Source organism: Hemicordylus capensis, chromosome 4, assembly GCF_027244095.1.
Source record: "Hemicordylus capensis ecotype Gifberg chromosome 4, rHemCap1.1.pri, whole genome shotgun sequence".
NCBI classification, from domain to species: domain Eukaryota; kingdom Metazoa; phylum Chordata; class Lepidosauria; order Squamata; family Cordylidae; genus Hemicordylus; species Hemicordylus capensis.
Window position 1 is genome coordinate 46,651,243 of NC_069660.1, and position 19,891 is coordinate 46,671,133.

At 45.0% G+C, this 19,891-nt stretch overlaps 2 protein-coding genes across 4 annotated transcripts in view; one reads left to right on the forward strand and one right to left on the reverse strand.

Annotated features, from left to right (window-relative positions):
* The window catches only part of ZNF341 (zinc finger protein 341), a 42,343-nt gene extending 41,418 nt beyond the window's left edge, over window positions 1-925 (reverse strand). For 2 of the 3 annotated variants that reach the window (XM_053250654.1, XM_053250652.1), the window contains exon 1: window positions 314-801. In XM_053250654.1, coding sequence (XP_053106629.1) covers window positions 314-350 — 37 coding nt within the window. In that variant the 5' untranslated portion in view covers window positions 351-801. The other variant, XM_053250651.1, reaches the window with a different exon arrangement.
* A 2,852-nt stretch (window positions 926-3,777) lies between these two features.
* Window positions 3,778-13,027, forward strand: PXMP4 (peroxisomal membrane protein 4). Its single transcript, XM_053243644.1, is given in 5 exon segments — window positions 3,778-3,910; window positions 4,752-4,812; window positions 6,174-6,382; window positions 12,721-12,873; window positions 12,912-13,027. Coding segments are annotated over 5 exon segments (672 nt in total).
* Window positions 13,028-19,891: the final 6,864 nt, after the last annotated feature.

Below are 19,891 nucleotides of genomic sequence, written 5' to 3' on the forward strand. Positions count from 1 at the left end.
AACTCTGCACCTTGACAGCAGAATGAGCAGACTTACAACTCACCTGGTCATCAGCTTCACAGCAGTGAGCTGTATTTATTCTCAAATTATCCCATTTTTATCAAAACAGGCATATAATAGCAATAAACATATGCAAATTTTCTGCAAAGTAAAGGATTTGAGGGTGAAAATTTCCACTTTGTTGGTGATGGATAATAACTTTTTTCACCATCTGAACCCGGCAAACCCTAAGCATGAGTTAACTGGCAACTTTAAACTTGAGGATTTAGGCGATAAACAACAGCCAGTTTCTGGGAGAGGGGGGCAAACCTACCCCAAACTACACTGGACAAGGGCACGGAGAGCTGCATCTGAAGGTCGGCGAGTGAAGAAATGGAAGGGATATCTGGGAGATTCTGCTCTCTCTCTTTTTCGGAGCCTGCTGGGTGAGCAGTTCTCCGAGGCAGCAGCAATGGCCAAGTCTAGGTAAACTGCGGGCGGGCAGGTCTTCCAATAGGACCCGGGTCACCTCGCTTTTCTCTACGTCCTGCCCGTGCCGGGGAGGAAGACAGATGCGCCTGGCTCGCTGCTGCTGCCGCTGCGCGAAGATTAAGACAAGCACGCATCGCCCTCTGTCCCCCGCCTGAGCGGCTATTCCGTCCACCCTCCCTCGGCCCCACAGGCTGCCTGGGGCGGCCCCGCGTCCCTCTCAGCCCCTGGCCCCGTCCACAGCGGTGGGAGGGAAGGCGCCCGGCGCAGAACAGCCACGTCTGTGCTGCTGGCGTCTCGGCTCTCCCTCCCGCCGCTAAGCCTCCGCCCGCCAGACTCCCCGATATATACCTTCCAGCGCCTCGAATATCGCCTGCGCCATCTTGGAGCTGAGGCACCCGCGGCAGAGCAGCCTAAACGGGCATTGTGGGAAGGGAAGGGAGGCTCGCTCGGCCGCCAGGGGGAGCGCGCGACGACGGACTGGGGAGGGGAGGCTGGCTGAGGGAATAGCCTCTCTATTGGAAAGCGTATCCCGGCCGCGCCTCCTTTCCCCGTCTGTCGTGGCATGTCACGTGTGTTCGTGTAGCCGGGCGCGATGCTTGCAGCTGGGGCTTTTTGCCCCCGGGCCGATCTTCAGGGGGGTTCTGCTCTGCATCAGTCCTCCTGGAAGAAACGTGGGAACTGATCGGAAGAGGAACTCCTTCACCACTTTTCCTTCGCGCGGTGCTCTGCGACCTGCAGAGATTCAGCAGCTGAAGCATTTCCCAAAGTGTTTTAAGTGAATCCAAGAAAATGCACCGCTGTAAAAGTGCCATTTCCTCAGAGGAAAATATAAATAAATGCAAACGACACAGATCAGTCAGGGCTCTAGGAGCTGCATTTTACATCAGCTGAAGATTGCAGATGTTTTTTAAGGGCAGCCCAAATGTAGAGCATGTTAGAGTAATCCAGTCAAGATCAGGGGCAGCAAGGTTGGAGTGGGCCCAGAGACAAGATTTTCAAATGGGGTCCCCCCTCACTGAAGCTCAGCTCATGTAGTAAAGAAATCTTAAATGAGGCTGAATAGTGGTAACAAAAAGCATAGTAAAATATCTATCTATCTATCTATCTATCTAAAATAATTGTGGACGATGCAAGTCATTTAATGGTACTAGAGAAAGACATGCTGTTCTGGTAGCTCCAGGTCTTAACACTCACATCCATTTCGGAGGATGAATACAACTGAAGGAAGCTGGGGGAGTCAGTCATGTGACTTGCCTCTGGGGGGCCGCCCAAGGCAGTGGGCCCCCAGACAACTGTCTCCCCTTGCCCTATTATAGTTATGCCCCTGGTCAAGATGTAGCTTGATAAAGGAATAAAGCTCGGTCCAAGAAGCATGCCCATACTGTGTACCCGTTCCTTCAGGGGGAATGCATGCCACCACAAATCCAGGATATGCTGATCTACTGTCTTGGTATTAGTAGGTCTCCTAATGAGGAGAAACCTTGGAGAGTTGGTGCTAGTCAGTATAGACAATACTGAGCTAGATGGACCAATGGTCTGACTTAACACAAGGCAGCTTCCTATGTTCCTTGTCCTCCAAGCAGCTTTGAGGGCAGCAGCAGTCTTTTTTGCCTAATTACCCTTGGGAGGATTCAGCCCCTCACCTCCAGCAATCCTAGAAGGCCACCTCTCTTCTGAGATCCACAATGGATCTCACAACATCCCTGAGTTTGGCCCTGAGAAAAAAAGCAGGAGAAGAAGAGAGCATGGGCATAGCATCCATTGGACAAGGGGGGGACAAAAGGGGGCCTATGAGGGGCCCACAAGGCTGCCGCCAGGTGCTGGGGTGTGCAGTGCTTTCCCCCACGCTCCCCCCCCATGCTTTTTCCTCCCAGCCCCTTGCCGCTGCTCCGCCCCCTGGCCGGGCCACCATGCAGGAGCCGCCAGGGGAGGGGCTTCTGGTCCCAATCCACTGCAGCCCGCCCCCCAGACAGAGGACAGTGGACCCACTCCAGTCTCCGCCACCGAGCTGGCGCTGCTGCAGCCACCCTCCCCAAAGACTCACTAAATAGTGGGTTCAAGAGATGGAGAGCGGAAGGCGTGGGGGGACAAGGTTGCCCCCCCCCCTTGTGTCTGACATCAGGTGGTGTGGCTGGCGGTGGGCACATGGGCTTTGCGTGCACAATGGAAGCCCACTGCCTAACTTTGTCCCCCAGCTGCTGGGAACCTCGCTACACCCCTGGAAGAGGGACATTAGCCTTGAAAAAACCACTGGGTCCTAGTCTTCAAGCTGGAGCTATTAGGGGCTTCAAAACTGAAAAAGTTGGAGAACACTGTTTAAGAGAAGGGTCCCCCCCCCACACAGCCCCTTCGCTCTCTTATTCAGATATTATGCTGTTTCTGCATTCAGATGCCTACACATGTATATATGTTTGTGTGAATGACTGTGCTTGCATTCATTTAAGAAGTGGATCTGGGTTCAGGCCCTTTCAAATTCATGGTTTAGGAGATGTACTTCTGTACGACATGGGAACACAACATTGGCGGCAGCTGCCTCTTGGAGCTGGCAGTGGGGGCAGAGGAGTAACCATAGGTGGGGCTAAGAGTAGGCAGGTCCGACCTGCTAATGGAACTGCTCCAGGGTGATTGGCAAACACCCCTAAATGTGTTCGGGCTTTGTGTGGCGAACTGGGGTAGAGCAGTCCCATGTCAGAACAATGTTTGTGCAAAGTTTTGGTCCTGGGAAAATGAACCTATAGAGAGGTTGAAGTTCAGAACAAAGAAAGGTTTTATTTGGGGTACAGCAGAATAAGAAAGTTATTTAAAAGCAATGTTACTACTAAAAATACGTCACAAAGATTAACCAGATAACTGCAAAGAGGCAATTTAGCTTAGTGTCTGAATTAAAATAATCCTTCCACTGATTTTAGAATAAGAAAGCAAAAACGGTATTTGGCTAGCAAAATGGGAATCTAAAGCCATTCCTAAAATATAAGGGAAACCCAAGTTCAGTTATAAGCTGTCTGCTACCCAGACTGCCTTTCACTCTTAATATCTCAGATTTGCTTTATTGCTGAAACCTGGTTTTCCCCCCATTTATATATTTAATTCTCTTGGACATGCATGCCCAGGATTTGGCAGTGGAACTCTCGCAAGACATTGTGAGAGTTCCTGGGCCCAGCGAGAGTTGAGGGGACAGAAAAAAATGGCGGCGGTGGGGGCGGGCCACAAGCAAAACGACCAGAGGAGGTGGCCTCGGCTGGCTGCTGGGAGGCAGCAGCCCCCCGACCTGACGGGAGGTGGTGGGACGGCCTGGCCGTGACAGGTATGAGCGGCGGCCTGAGCAAGCGGGAGGTGGAGGCTGCGGGATGGCCTGGCCGGGCCATCCAAGATATGGAAGAGGCAGCAGCCTGGCCGGGACTGGCCGCCGGAGGCAGGAGGCATGAAGGACCTGGCTGTGGTGGGAGGGGGGCAAGAGAGAGTGGGGCAGGAGGGGGGGAACAGCAGGCCCCCCAAAAGCGCACAGATGCTCTGTGCGGGTGGAGAAAACAATAAAGGATCCTGATGATTTCCTCTACCTTTGTGGATTCCTACCTTAGCTACTGAAATACTTTTACTAGCCCCTTTTTGTGATCCCCTCTCTTCTGTTAAGAATAACACATCTTTTCAGTTGTTTGGACTGTAGTTAACCTAGTTGGCTTCCTTCACTGGCTTTCTGTTTCACTTTTCACTTGGCATTAACTTTTTGCCCTAACTTCTGAGCCTGCAGTTCTAAACACAAGTACATAGAAGAAAGCCTTATTGAGCACAGAATAAACACGCCTATGTTGTTCAGTAGCTTTACTCGCCTCAATGCCCCATCCTTTGAAACCTCTGTGCCCCTTTCACTTGGAATCCCAATTAGGCCATACCTGCACTATTCCTCAATTTCTTTAAATCGGTAATTAAAACAAACTTTTCAACTTGTTTATCAACTCGGTTCTGAAGGTTATCTGTGTTTTATATGTAGCCCTTCAGTAGCTCTCATAACTAAATGTGCCTCTTAGTATTTGCACTTTTAACATTTGTTGATTCTTGTTTTATCAAAGGTTGTTTCTACCTTTGTTGTGTCAATGCCTCTGCATATGGGAAGCTAGATTCCATTTTACTTTCTTGTTGGAGTGATATTGTTATATAGGGGAGAGTGCATGCTTCAGGTGTGCCCCCCCCCCCAATTTGGATGTTACATAAGACAATTTTATGTGTTGCTTTATGCATTTCCCTTTGACAATTGTATCTCTGTGTTTGTGTCCTTTTCATAGGCGTGGGAAAAATTCATGCCCCTCATGCTTTGGTGGTGGTGTTTCTGTTCAGAATTGGAAGGTACATTTGTCACTATCTTTCTTGCTCAACTATACAGTGAGGAGATTCTCACGATCGGGCAAAAGCGAGCTAAGGGAGCTTAGCCTGCTTTTGCCCGATCATCTGCTGCCACGGGAACCGTGCGGCTCCTGGCAGCAAACCCTCCCAATTCCCCCTCCCCTTAGGCGATGTTAGCAGAGTGAACGCTCCGCTAACCCCATCTATTTGATTGTGTATTGCTGTGGCGTGGCTCTGTGCTGCGGCAACATATGAGGAGACCCCTGCCGGGAGGCTGAACCAAGCCTCCCGGTCCTGAAGGTCTCTCCAGGATGCCCCACACACACTTGCACGGGGCATCCTGGAACTTCTGGGGGCTGCGCGGCCCCTGATCCCCACAGCCCTCACCAGCCCCATGACGGAGCCGGCAGTCGTGTGGTGGCCGATCCGGCTGCCCAGGGCTGTCTGAGGATCGTCTGCAGGGAGAGCAGGCTAAGCCCACGCTCCCCGCAAACCCTTTCAAGGAGGGTCTCACTGATCGTAAGACTTGCCTCAGTATAGCTAATTGTTTCATCATACAGTCATGGGATTTCATAAGGTCTTACTCTTACAGTTGTTAAGAAGTTACGCCCTCTGCTCTGAACTGATTGGACCTGTTAAGATATTGCCTTCAGACATTTCTCTGTGCCTCTTTTGAGTTGATTAACCAGATTAGATCACAAAGAGCTCTTGTGCTGGAGGAATAGTTTCCTGTTTTGGTTTTTAGTTAAAGAAAGTCGCTAATGGTATGTGTCATGCAAATCTATGCATATCTGCTCAGAAGTATATCCCACTGTGTTCTATGGGACTTATTCCCTATGGATTGTAGCTTAAGTCTAATTAATTCAAGGGGCCTTTTTACAGGGTGAAGGTGCATAAGATTAGGCTGAGACCATTAACTATAATAGTTTCTAGTGTTGTAAGATTAAGCATGCAGATTTGCCACAGAATATATTCATGCACATAGCAATATAATTACAAATACAGTGTTGTACATCTTTAGTTTTCTATTGTCTTCTGAATTCTCACATGAATCCTCACTGTGATTTCCTGAAATAAATCACAGGCAGTGATCTGGCAATGAGTTTTTGAAAGCACACATCTAGAAGCAGAAGAGCATCACCTGCAGGGGTGTAGCTATAATTGAGCAGATAGGTTCAAAGAAACCAGGGGCCCCAGCTCCTGAGGGCCCCCAGCTCCTGAGGGCCCCCCACCTCCACCCCTCCCAATTTTCTTCATTATCTCTCTCACTCCAAGGGGCCACGGGGGAGAGGGGTGAACACGGGCCCCCTGTCTCCTAGCTATGCCCCTGATCACCTGTATGATGATTCTTCGTTTCTTTTCAGTTTAAGGAAGAAATTGATAGCAATATTTCAAGGTACTTACACCCATTCCAGAAAACTTCCATGTTTTGTATTCATGTATAAGGGTCTGATGGCCTTGCAGTCCAGTATACAGGGAAAGAAGATTCCACTTCACTCTTTTCTTGCAGCCTGTATTGGGGGCTGGTTAGTATTTTGGCGGAACAATAATATCAACAGCCAGGTGAGCAACTGTATTTGGGTGCTGCCCATCTGAAATGATCATGTTTCATTTCAGATGAATGCTCCTCTGAAATGAATCACTTGAAACTGGCACTGAAAAGTGCAGTTGGTGGTAGCAAGGCAGAATTACCAACACTGTATGTAGTAACTTTCTTTTTTTCCTCTTTCTTCCCCCTCTCCCTCCCACTGCTCTAGAGCAGGGATTCTCAATGTTGGGTACCCAGATATTATTGGACTTCAGCTCCCATAATCCCCAACCAAAGGCCACTGGGGCTGGGGATTATGGGATTTTAAGTCCAATAACATCTGGGAACCCAACATTGAAAATCCATGCTCTAGAGAACCCCAATGAATGGAAGCTATAGAAGAACTGGGGTGCAGATGTAGTTAATTTTGTTACCCCTGGGTGTAATTCTAGCAGGTATATACATTGAAACCATTAATAAAGGAAGAATGCTGTGGAGTAAAAGGGATCACTAAGTCATTTATTTTATGTATTTATTTTATTTATTAATTAAATTTATATACCCCTGCTAACTTGGCAAAGAGGCACCTTTTAACGTGGTTATTCTCTTTATTTAGCAGGGGCAGAGTAACTGGCCCTATCCACCCCCAGCACAGTACCTCCAGTGACTGTTGCTGGTGTCTCTCTTATGTTTCTTTTTAGATTGTGAGCCCTTTGGGGACAGGGATCCATCTTATTTATTTATTATTTCTCTGTGTAAACCGCCCTGAGCCATTTTTGGAAGGGCAATATAGAAATCGAATAAATAAATAATACCGCTGAAGGCTCTGGAAACTTAACTGAATATCACTGAATCAAGTGATGTTAGTGATTCCTTTTGCTCCATGGCATTCTTCCTTTGTTGATTTCTATGTATATACCTCCTACTAAAACTCTTAGATGTAAAACTTCATCTATTGCCCAATTCTTCTACAGCTTCTACTCTTTGGGTGCTGTAGAATGGAGAGAAGAAGAGAGAGAAGGAAAGAGAGAGAAAAGAAAGAAATATTGGGCAGCAAGTGTCTGGTGGCGGAGACAACCCACCTTTTCCAGGTTTGGATAACATGGAAAGGAGAGGAAGTACTGAGAAGCTGATATTATATTTTAAGATATCTACAAAGTGCATCAGAACAATAGTTTGAAATATAGTTGTAAGTAAAATGTGCAATGCTTCAAAAATAGTTTGAAGGAGCAGCAGCTGATCTTGCCTTTCAAGATATCTGCAAACAAACCACTTTATGCCTCACAGAAATTCCTCAGACTGACAATTCAAAATGCTGTTCCAAAACCACAACCATACTTTGTATTTTAAGAAAAGTCCATAAATGTCATAGAGTATGTCATAATTTTGCAGATTTAGCAGTTCACTGCTAAATGAATGTCATCGTTTCACAGTTTAGTGTTCACTGGCTGACAAACTGACTAAATAACTCAACAGTACCACTCAGAAGTTACTTAGAAGGCCTGCTAAATTTCAATAGGACCCTGTCTAGTAAATTATGCCAGGATGTCAACCACTAATATCCAGTTAATATCACTTCAAAAACAACTATTTCAAGCACTGTGCCAAATCCAACTGAAAAAAATATCACTCACACACAAATCACAAATATCATGTGCACACACACACACATACAAAATCAGATTTTCAACTTATTTTATGATGTCAACAAAAGTCTCAGAGAGATGCATAGTTCATAAAAATGAGAGTGGAAAATTTAATCTAAAACTTCAGAACTTCTAGGCAGGCCTGTCTGAAGAAGGGGATGAGGGATGCCCAGAGCAGTGTTCTCTCTAATTTTTTTCATCTGTGTGCAGAATGAGTTTTGTTCTGAGTGGCAGTAACAAGGCAGTGTGTGCATATAGGCATTGACAGTGAGACCTTCCTGATTAAACCTGAGCGGGATCTAAAATTAACTGAGCAGACATCAAATATGTGTGAGCACGTGCACATGTGCACGACGTAGAGGGAACAGTGGCCCAGAGTATCATGCTTCAGGCATTATAGCAGAAGAAAAGAGACCCTCCTCCAGGGGGTCATATGGCTCAACTGCACAACTTAATGATAGTGAACTGAGAGTGTCCTCAGATGCCAATAAATGCCATCCAGTTCCCAATTGCCCACCTTGGGAGAGGGGGTTTCCAGCCTCCCAGTCCCTACACAATGTAGCTTCTTCTGAAAGTGAAAATAATGCTCTTCAGCAATATCCTTACTGCCTCTTCCTTATGTTTTTGTATTATTGAGTGAATAATATTCTGGTTTTGATCTCTTAATTTCTCATAATGTTATAAATGTATCTGAGCACAATAACAACAACTTTATTCATTGGGCACAACAATAAAACCGTAGAAAACACACACAATTAAAAACACATTAAAACAAAAAAAGCTACAATAAAATACGTTTTTTAAAACATCAGAAATGTTTATAAAGACATCAAAGAGTTTTGCAGCAATATATGAAGACTACACCAGTTTGGTTCATGTATGTGGTCGCTACGAGTCGACACCGACTTGACAGCACTTAATCAATCAATCAATCAATCAATCAATCACACCAGTTTGGTTCAGTTTGAATTGGTTCTTCAAGTTAACATTCAGTTAACTTGTGTCATGTAGCATTTGAAATTCGGGTACCTTGCTATCTTCCTAAACAAAGGTTTTGTCTTCGAAGGGTTGCAGTTGGATGCAGGGGCGTAGCAAGGTTGGAGTGGGCCCAGAGACAAGATTTTAAAATGGGCCACCCCCCAAAGTCCAGGGCCTCCACACACCCCAGGCCCCCAAGGATTTAAGTCTGATATTCCAAAATAAGTATGCTGCCTGCAAATACATTTCACTGAATACACACACACACGTCACAATATATAGTGATATACATTGAGTACTATACATTTGTATTACTTTTAATGCCTAGAACACACTAGAAAGATGAATGATTAAAATGGGCCCCTCGCTGCAGATTAGCAAAGGAGACTTTCAACCATGCAGGGTGAACCTATGTTTGTTTTCCGAGAATTCTGAACAAATTCAGTCAAGTTTGATTGCAGGAGGTTTTTCACAGGAGGCTTTTAAAGCCCTTTAAGACACATCTCCTCTGGAATGGAGGTGCTGCATTCACATGTTGGCCAGATGCACCCTGAAGTCCCTGCAAGTTATTGGGGAGCAGTTCACACACAAGAAAAATAAAATAAAAGCACCACACATGCTTCACAGTTCTCACTCAGACCTTCTGGGTTGCAAAACAACTTGAACATAAGTGCATTTATAAATGAATGAATGAATGAATAAAATTAATAAAATACTGTTCCAGAAGTTTTTGCAATTTTCTGCCATGAAACAAGCCACTTATAGGACTTTTTAGATAGTTTTTTTTAAGTCAGCAAATTTTCCAAGCTGTTTCAAAATAAATATTCAGAGACTTCTCGGTCCCTCCCCCCCCCATATCCAAGCCCTATGGCAAGCAGATCCCTATATATGGGGGGGGGGGGGCGGGAAAGGTAACCACAAAAAGGAGTTCACACTCTACCTGGCAAATGCTGGTCTGGGTTGAGCAGGACAGCAAGGGGCCTTCTGCTGCAGAGAACACTCTGGCTGCCTCCTCCTTCCTGGCTGGCTTGGGCCCTACTCGAGTTCAGGCTTCACTGCGGCCTACACGGAGGCCTCCGTGGAAGCCCCGCCCACCCGCCGATCAGTTGAGAGGCGGGAGAAAAGGAGCTCTTTGCAGCTTGCCTGCTGCTTCGATTGCGGTCCAGCAGAACAAGCAGGAGAGACGGCGAAGAGGGCAAGTGGCTGAGAGGCCTTGGGGCTGGGCAGGGGGCAATGGGGAGTCACATGAGGTGCCTCTGGGGTGCCCCTCCAGGCAGTGGGGCCCCCAGACAACTGTCTCCCCTTGCCCTATGATTGTTACACGCCTGGTTGGATGCTATTTCTGATGTTACATGAAATTAAAAAGAATACACACAGAATAGAAAGTGATAGAGGACTCCAGGTATATGTGTGTGTGTGTGTGTGTGTGTGTGTGTGTGTGTATGTATGTATGTATATGTGTGTGTATGTATGTATGCGTATATATGGCAAAATATGCTTGCATCTATATAAATATTGCATAGTGCAATTCAGAAAAGCCTGCTTATACAACAAATACTTCAAACAATACTTTGTAACAAGTGTAACTTGTTGCTCAATCATGTCAAGGAGCAAGTAACTCATCTGAAAAAGTACAAATGCATCCCAGTATGAAAGAGGACTTGATAAACAACTTGGAAATCTTCTCCTACACCAGGGAAGGTTTGTACTGATTACATTTGCCTAATTGGTTATTTGGCAAATATTCATTCAATTTTTTACCTGTACAGATGCATATCTGCCAACATGTCCCTATTTTCCCATTCAGGTAAATGGGAAAATAGGGACATGTTAGGGATGTGCACTAACCGAGATTCGTGCACTGGTTCGGCACCATGAGGAGGAGAGTAGGGAGCAGGATCTTTAGAAAAAAGGAGAGCAAGCCCTTAGCTGCTCTCTGCTGCTGCACGAAGCTTCCTGCTATGGCAGTACTCTATTGGAGATCCAGCTCCAGGTGACATCGTCCTTTTGCACCAGTATCCGTAATGACCACTGGGGCATTGGGAGCAGAGATAGATAGTTAGGGTCTCCTTCGCTTTCCTTTTTATCTCTGCCTCTATGACCCCTCTATGGATAGAATGTACTCAGGAACTTCCTGAGAGTGACTTCCTACTTCTTTTTCTTCCCAGAATGCTTCTAGCTTGCTCTCTCTGACAGGGGCGTATATAGGGTCGGGCGGGCAGGGCACATGCCCTGGGCACCACTTGAAGGGGGCACCATTTTTTAAAATGAAAAAAATAAAAATTGGCTGCCGAAAACAAAATGGCCACCGTACATGCTCAAATGGCCTTTGTGAGGCCCTAGGCCATGCCAGGCCTCACAGAGGCCAATTGAGCATGAGCGGTGGCCATTTTGTTTTCGGTGGCCATTTTTTTAAAAAAAAATTAAAAATGGTCACTGCACATGCTCAAATGGTCCCTGCAAGGCCCTCAGCCTGGACTGCAGTAGTGAATTAAGAGGCTGGCAGAGGGGAGGGGGAACCTTTGCAGACTCCCCATGGCCTTTAGGAAGCCCCCCCAAAGGGGCTACAGGTTAAAAAAAATTTAATTTAATATAAGTTGCCGTACACATATTCAGTTTGGCACTATGTACAGAGAATCAGGGCTTGTGAATACTGAGCTGAAGCTTATGAGTTAGGCTTGTATTCATTTGCTCTTACTTTGCTTCTTGTGATAAGTGAGTTAAATGTGATGTCTTAATAATATGGCTATTAATGGTGAGTTTGTCTTTGAATCAGTGTGAAATCCTTAGTATTAAGGCACAATGGGAGTTTCTTGCTCTCTTTCTCTCATTTTAACTGTCTTTCTGAAATACTAGAATATATTCTAAGCAGTGATACAGTTTACTCTGCATATCCTTTAATTGTTTTCAGAGTATCTGGGGAAAGTCAAATTCTCCATTTATTTTTAAAACTTATGTAATAGTGATGCTACAATGCATAGTAGGGAATTAGAGAGGCATTTCTGTATAGTTTTCCAAGTATACCTCCACATATTATTTAGGTATTTCATGAGCCCCAGTATACTGAAATTTGTAGTTTTCCGGCATTTTTTGGTCTGGCTACGTTCACTTCTAAATAGTTTTTGAAAGATTAAAAGGTTAAAAAGCTTGACTTAGCTGATATTATGGCAAAGTTATCTGAAAGATGGGTGTCAGATGTTTGGACAGGGAGCGCAATTTCAGTGTTTGCCCTAGGCGCTATTTTCCCTAGATACGCCTCTGCTCTCTGAACACCATGGTTCTATAGGTCTCTCTCTGACCACCAATTAGCCAGTGGTTAGATAAGATATAGGTCTTTCCTATCGTCATGGACTTCTGAATAAAGTAGATTAGTTTAACCTTCCATGAATCTCCATGCTTATCATTTACAAGCTGCTGCCCCTGAGAGACTGTTAACTTCTGCTGTAATGGGAGTGAGTTGGCTCCTGAAAAGCTCTGCTATATAAGTAATTACCCCCAACATGCTCATCCCAAGAATTCGCATGCGGTGCTGGCACGCATTGGTTCTTGGGAGGAGCTCCGCCACAGCAGGAAGCTGCAAGTGGTGGTGGAGAGCAGCAAGGGCCTGCTCTCCTTTTTAAAAAAGATCCCTCTCCCTGCTCCCCTCAATGCAGCACCAAACTGGTTCAGACCTCATCCGAACTGGTTTGGCACTGTGCGTGAACCTTGGTTCGTGCACATCCCTAGGTCATGTTGGCAGGTATGCGAGATAAACATGTAACCTGCTCTCTCATCGTTTGTTTGGCTTGTCTTGACTGGCAGTGGAGAAGGGCTACATTTTGGACCCAAAATGGGATTCCTTCCCACTCTTTGCTGCTCTGAATTGTGGGATTGTTCTCTGGCTCCTCGAGTATCATCAACACACATCATTGAGTATATCATTGAGAATATCATTGATGATATTCTTTGAGTATCATCAACATACTCTTCATTGTGTCAAGGATACGTCTATGAGGAAGGTAATGTCTGGCATGATGTTTCTGACTTTGTCATGTATAATGAAAGATCCATAAGCAAATATTTTTGAAGATTCTTTGGATAATGGCACATTATCCAAATTTGGATGCTTAAATAAGTTTAAGTATCAAAACACATCTGACTGAAAATGTACTGTACTATTGTACTGAAAATATATAATATCTGCTTGTGTGATGGCCACAGTGTTCTGTATTAGGTGGTGAACTCTGTTGGTTTGATCTTGCAGTTACTTGTGCTTTTGCAAACATCTTGCAGTTTTTTATAAAGTGCCCTTATTTTCTGTAAGAGATTTCATTTTCTTTACTAAAATAACAGCTATGGAATTGCTTTGAGGTGGCAAACAAGCTATAAATGCACTGATCTAAAAAGCTGACAACGTGAAAAAGGAGAGTGAATATATTTTATAAAATGCTGAAATATCAGATTGCTTAGGTAATTCTCTGAATTCTTATCTGCAATAATTTCCTTACTTCCTCATTTATTAGTGTGGGGGAGGGTTAATACTCCCCTTGGCAGATGATAGCTTGTAAAGCTCAAATTTAGGCTCTGTGTGGGCAAATAAGTTATTTGGAAACCATTTTTGGATCATATCATTGCAATGATATTTTGGCTTTTCTATTCCCCCTTCTTATAGCAATGAGATATAATAATTAAAAACCTAAATATGAAGATGGAGTGGTGATGATATACTCATTCTCCCTTACTCTTGACAATATTTAAAGACCTCTTTTAAATATTTTTAAAGACCTCTTTTAATGCATAAGTAAAAACAAATAAAGCCAAGATCTTACAAACTTGAGCAAACATGTTTCAATACTAAAAACAACTTTGTCAATGCTCTGTCTCAAACAGTTGGAAACTCTTGAGTTTAAATATATCAGCTGAAACTAAATAACCAATCCAAGAACAGGGGAAGGAGGAGGAGACTCTACAGATAAAATTTTAACCTTTTTTATAGACCAATGAATTTCATTGCCTCTTTCATTTCTTCCCTAACATTAATAGTTGGTTGCAGCTGTTAAATATACATGGCCTCTTTGATCTTACGCTTTACTGTATTTCTATCTATAGCCAAAATAAACATTTTTGTTGGGCACAACTTCTCCTTTATGTTTTTCCTCCATATGCTTTGCCCAAGGTTTCAAATGATTTTTATTATGTTGCATGACTGCCAAAAACCACCTAATGGCACAGCAGGAAATGACTTGACTAGCAAGCCAGAGGTTGCCAGTTCAAATCCCCGCTGGTATATTTCCCAGACTATGGGAAGTACCTATATCAGGCATAGTTTCCAGACTATGGGAAACACCTATATCAGGCAGCAGCAATATAGGAAGATGCTGAAAGGTATCATCTCATACTGCGCGGGAGATAGCAATGGTAAACCCCTCCTGTATTCTACCAAGAAAACCACATGGCTCTGTGGTTGCCAGGAGTTAATACCGACTTGATGGCACAATTTACCTTGAGGCCACCTAATGGCTCAACGGGAAATAACCAGCCTAGAGAGCAGGAGGCTGTTGGTTTGAATCCCCGCTGGTGTGTTTCCCAGACTATGGGAAACACCTATGTCAGGCAGCAGTGATATAGGAAGATGCTGAAAGGCATCATCTCATACTGTGCAGGGGGAGGCAATGGTAAAGCCCTCCTGTATTCTACCAAGAAAACTACATGGCTCTGTGGTTGCCAGGAGTCAACTCCGACTTGATGGTACAACTTTTCCTTTCCTTTATGACTGCCAAATGCTCTTTATACCAGGGGTCTTCCCGTCTCACCAATGTAAAATTCTTCACATTCCAGACAGACAATCTTATACACTGCTCTTTTAATTTGGCAAGTACCCTTTTCCTTCTCACAAATCAATCAGTGACAACGACAAAAGCATCATCTCGTTCTCATACTGCGTGGGAGGAAGGCAATGGTAAACCACTCCTGTATTCTACTAAGAAAACCACATGGCTCTGTGGTTGACTCGACAGCACAATCTTTCCTTTCCTTTATCAGAGGTTAAATACCCCCCCTCATGAAAAAATAGCGGTATCTGTGTGAACTCTCCAAGCAACTGAGAAGTTGTGCACTGAATCTGTTACTTCAGTGTGCAAATTCTCCCTGCATGCACACCAGAAATATGTGCAACATTTTGTTGAGGGTTCATACTTGTTATTTCTATTTATCATTGGGTTAAATAGTAGTAGAGCTGTCCGCTTGTCTTTCTTGAGAAATGAGGCCCATTTTTTCAGAAATGAGGCCCATTTTTCCATCTGTCTGAAAGCTGGCTGATCTAATCTTTTAAAGAATACTTACAAATTTCACATTGATTGGTTGGAAAACAGGGGCAGCAGAAGTGCAGCTGAATCACCTATTGCAGCTGAATCACCTATTATTCTCAGAATTGGGTCCCCAGATGTTGTTAAACTGCAACTCCCATCATCCCCAGCTGGCCTTTGGCCATTATAGATGGGGATGATGTTGAGTTGTAGTCCAACAACATCTGGAGACCCAAGTATGAGAACCACTGGCCTATTGAAATCAATAGTAAATGAAAATGAACACCATAATGGAAACAGATGAATTCTGTGTTGAAATGAACATGATTTTAATGCATGAGTACCTAAATAAATGAGGCTTTCAGCAATTAAAACAAATGGAGAACTGAAACAACATTCCATTTCCATGTACACCCTTAACAGATGAATTGCAGATAAAGTTCTTGTCACTGCATTGCCTTGCAGGATACTACTGCATTGGTTACAGTACTGTCTATCATACACTCTGGGAAAAGATGGAAACTACAGAGGAACTGCTAACTATACTATCTGCTGCTGCAGATTTTGCATGCAACCTCTTCACATCTTACATGGCTATGGGGAGACAAGAGAAACATGGGGGTAATGAGTCATAGGGATCAGCTGGAACAATTAGTGGCTAATGAGAAATTATTAGGGTCGATGCAGTCGCATTAGTCCATGGCACTAGGGGCACATATACACAAAATGCAGACTTTCAAACAAAATATGGCTGCTCTGGCAACAGACATTCCATGTAGAGATGTGCACAAAATTGGAAAACCCAGTTCGGCTCGAACTGAATCAGACTCAAGCTGAACCAGGTTTGTTTCAGTTTTGGGCACAGTCGAGCTGGTCTTGGTTCAGTTCGAATCCAAACCAGTTCAGGCCTGGCTCGAGGAGGATAGGAGGCAGTAAAGACTTTTACGACACCACCACCCCCGCAAGTCCTGCTATGCTGCCGGCTATGCAAAGTACACTGGGAGGTATGCTCCCAGTAGAGTCACCCAAGGTGTGAAGGTCATCCCAGCTGCCCTGCTAAAGCAAGCAATAGCACTTACATTTATATACCGCTCTATAGCCGGAGCTCTCTAAGCGGTTTACAATGATTTAGCATATTGCCCCCAACATTTCTGGGTACTCATTTTACCAACCTCGGAAGGATGGAAGGCTGTCAACCTTGAGCCCCTGGTCAGGATCGAACTTGTAACCTTCTGGTTACAGGGCGGCAGTTTTACCACTGCGCCACCAGGGGCTCAGGCACCTATATTAGGCAGCAGAGATATAAGAAGGTGCAGGAGGCGGACAGTCACTTTAGTGACAAAGACAAAGGCATCATTTCATACTGTACAGGAAAAGGCAGTGGTAAACCACTCCTGTATTTTACCAAGAAAACCACATAGATAGACAAGATAGAATGATTGTCGATGTAGTGCCAGATGATGGGCCCCTCAGGTCGGATGGTACTCAACATGCTACTGAGGAAGAGCTGAGGACCTTTCAAAGTACTGATGGTGTTTATAACGCAGTTCGGTTAAAGCCTTTTGGACATCTAGCAGCTGATGTTGCCATGCAGGAAAATAAAATCCAAAGCTGCAGAGACAGAATTACAGTGGGTACGTGGAACATAAGAAGCATGAATATGGGAAAGCTTGACATAGAGAAAGATGAAATGAATCAACTACAGATTGACATTAGGGGTGTGAATGAAACCGGCTGGCCCAGTTCGGTTTGAGTCCGGACTGGACTCGAACCAGACCAGCCAAGTTTGATCCAGCCCCCATCGAACGCCCCCCGCCCCCCCCATTCCGGTCCGGGAGTGGGTGGGTTTTGCAAAAAAAATTTTTTTTTTAACCTTACCAGACATTAAATGTACAGTTCCAAAAGGAAGAAAGAAGTGCAGTTCCCTTCCAAAAGAAGGCTTGTGCAATTCAAAAATTCAAGTCATGCAAAAGTTGTTTGTTGTTGTTATTGTTGTTGTTAAAACTTTTATGCTGCCCTTCCAAAAGGCTCAGGGTGGTTTACATTAAAACACCATTAAAATCAGTTAATAATTAAAACAAAAATTATAAAAGCATAAAACAAATCAGTTTCCTCCAAGACTGCCTGGAGCTGAGAGGCCACCACCCTCTCAATTACCTTGCCAAGCCATGGGAGATTGGAAACTGGCCTATAATTGCTCAACTCTGAGGGATCTACGAAGGCTTCTTTAGAAGAGGTCTAATAATTGCCTCCTTAAGACAAGGAGGCATCCTGCCCTCCTTCAGAGAAGCATTTATGATTTCTACCAGGCCGCCTACAACAGCCTCCCTGCTAGATAGAACAAGCCATGTTGGACAAGGGTCAAGAGGACAAGTGGTAGGCCTCACCACTCCAAGCAGCTTGTCCACATCATCAGGAGTCACAAACTGAAATTGATCCAGTCAAATCGTATAAGAGGAATTGTCGGACACCTCCAGTTCAGACATCAAATTAATTGTGGAGTCTCCATCTAAGTTGGCCCGAATCCGAGAGATTTTGTCCGCGAAAAATTCATTAAACACATCACAGCGGGTAACTGATGCTTCCAAATTCTGGTTCAAGGGAGAGGGGGCAGATACTAGTCCCCTCACAACCCTGAATAACTCAGCTGGACGTGAACTCACAGAGGCAATACGGGCATAAAAGAACCGCTTCTTTGCCGCACGTATTGCCTGAGCATAGATCTTTAAATGTGCATGTTGTAATCTGTGGGATTCGAGTCGAGTCTTTCTCCACTTACGCTCCAGTCACCTACCTTGCTGCTTCAGCCCCCATAGATCTTCCATATACCAAGGGGCCAATTTGGAAGCAGGTCAGAGGGGATGCTTAGGAGCAATCGTGTCTACTGACCTGGTGAGCAAGTTGTTCCAATTCTCAACCAGGGCATCAACAGAATCACCAGCAGAGCCAACACTGAATCCCTCTAAGGCTTCTTGGAATCCTACTGGATCCAATAATCTCTTCAGGCGGACCATTCTAATAGGCCCCTTGCCCCTGCGGAAGTGGAAAGCGGTTGTAAGTCCAACCTTAACCAGATGGTGGTCCATCCATGACAATGGGGAGATCGTAGGAGTCCCCACCCATGGAACACCACCCTGATCAGAGTAAAAGACCATATCAAGTGTGTGACCTGCAATATGAGTCAATCCAGAGACTGCTTGAGATAGGCCCATAGTTGTCATGGCCGCTATGAACTCCTGAGCTGCCCCAGACAAATTGGTCCCGAAATGAACATTGAAGTCCCCCAGCACCAAAAGTCTGTGAGACTCCAACGCGAGTTCCACGACCAAGTCCATGAGCAAAGTAAGGGATTCCGTTGGGCAGCGGCGTGATCGGTACACCAACAGAACTCCCAATCTATCCCTTGTCCCCAAACTTAAGTACACACATTCAATGTGGTCTGATACCCTAACAGGGACCCTGGTAAGGGAGATGTTATCCTTATAGACCACAGCCACGCCACCTCCCCACCCATGTCCCCTCACAGGGGAGTAGCAAGGTTGGAGTGGGCCCAGAGACAAGATTTTAAAATGGGCCCCCCCACCAAAGTCCAGGGCCTCCGCACACCCCAGGCCCCCAAGGATTTAAGTCTGATATTCCAAAATAAGTATGCTGCCTGCAAATACATTTCACTGAATACACACACACACGTCACAATATATAGTGATATACATTGAGTACTATACATTTGTATTACTTTTAATGCCTAGAACACACTAGAAAGATGAATGATTAAAATGGGCCCCTCGCTGCAGATTAGCAAAGGAGACTTTCAACCATGCAGGGTAAGCCTATGTTTGTTTTCTCAGAATTCTGAACAAATTCAGTCAAGTTTGATTGCAGGAGGTTTTTCACAGGAGGCTTTTAAAGCCCTTTAAGACACATCTCCTCTGGAATGGAGGTGCTGCATTCACATGTTGGCCAGATTTACCCTGAAGTCCCTGCAAGTTATTGGGGAGCAGTTCACACACAAGAAAAATAAAATAAAAGCACCACACATGCTTCACAGTTCTCACTCAGACCTTCTTGGTTGCAAAACAACTTGAACATAAGTGCATTTATAAATGAATGAATGAATGAATAAAATTAATAAAATACTGTTCCAGAAGTTTTTGCAATTTTCTGCCATGAAACAAGCCACTTATAGGACTTTTTAGATAGTTTTTTTTAAGCCAGCAAATTTTCCAAGCTGTTTCAAAATAAATATTCAGAGACTTCTCGGTCCCTCCTCCCCCACCCCCATATCCAAGCCCTATGGCAAGCAGATCCCTATATATGGGGGGGGGGGGGGTGGGAAAGGTAACCACAAAAAGGAGTTCACACTCTACCTGGCAAATGCTGGTCTGGGTTGAGCAGGGCAGCAAGGAGTCTTCTGCTGCAGAGAACGCTCTGGCTGCCTCCTCCTTCCTGGCTGGCTTGGGCCCTACTCGAGTTCAGGCTTCACTGCGGCCTACACGGAGGCCTCCGTGGAAGCCCCGCCCACCCGCCGATCAGCTGATTGGCGGGAGAAAAGGAGCTCTTTGCAGCTTGCCTGCTGCTTCGATTGCGGGCCAGCAGAACAAGCAGGAGAGACGGCGAAGAGGGCAAGTGGCTGAGAGGCTATGGGG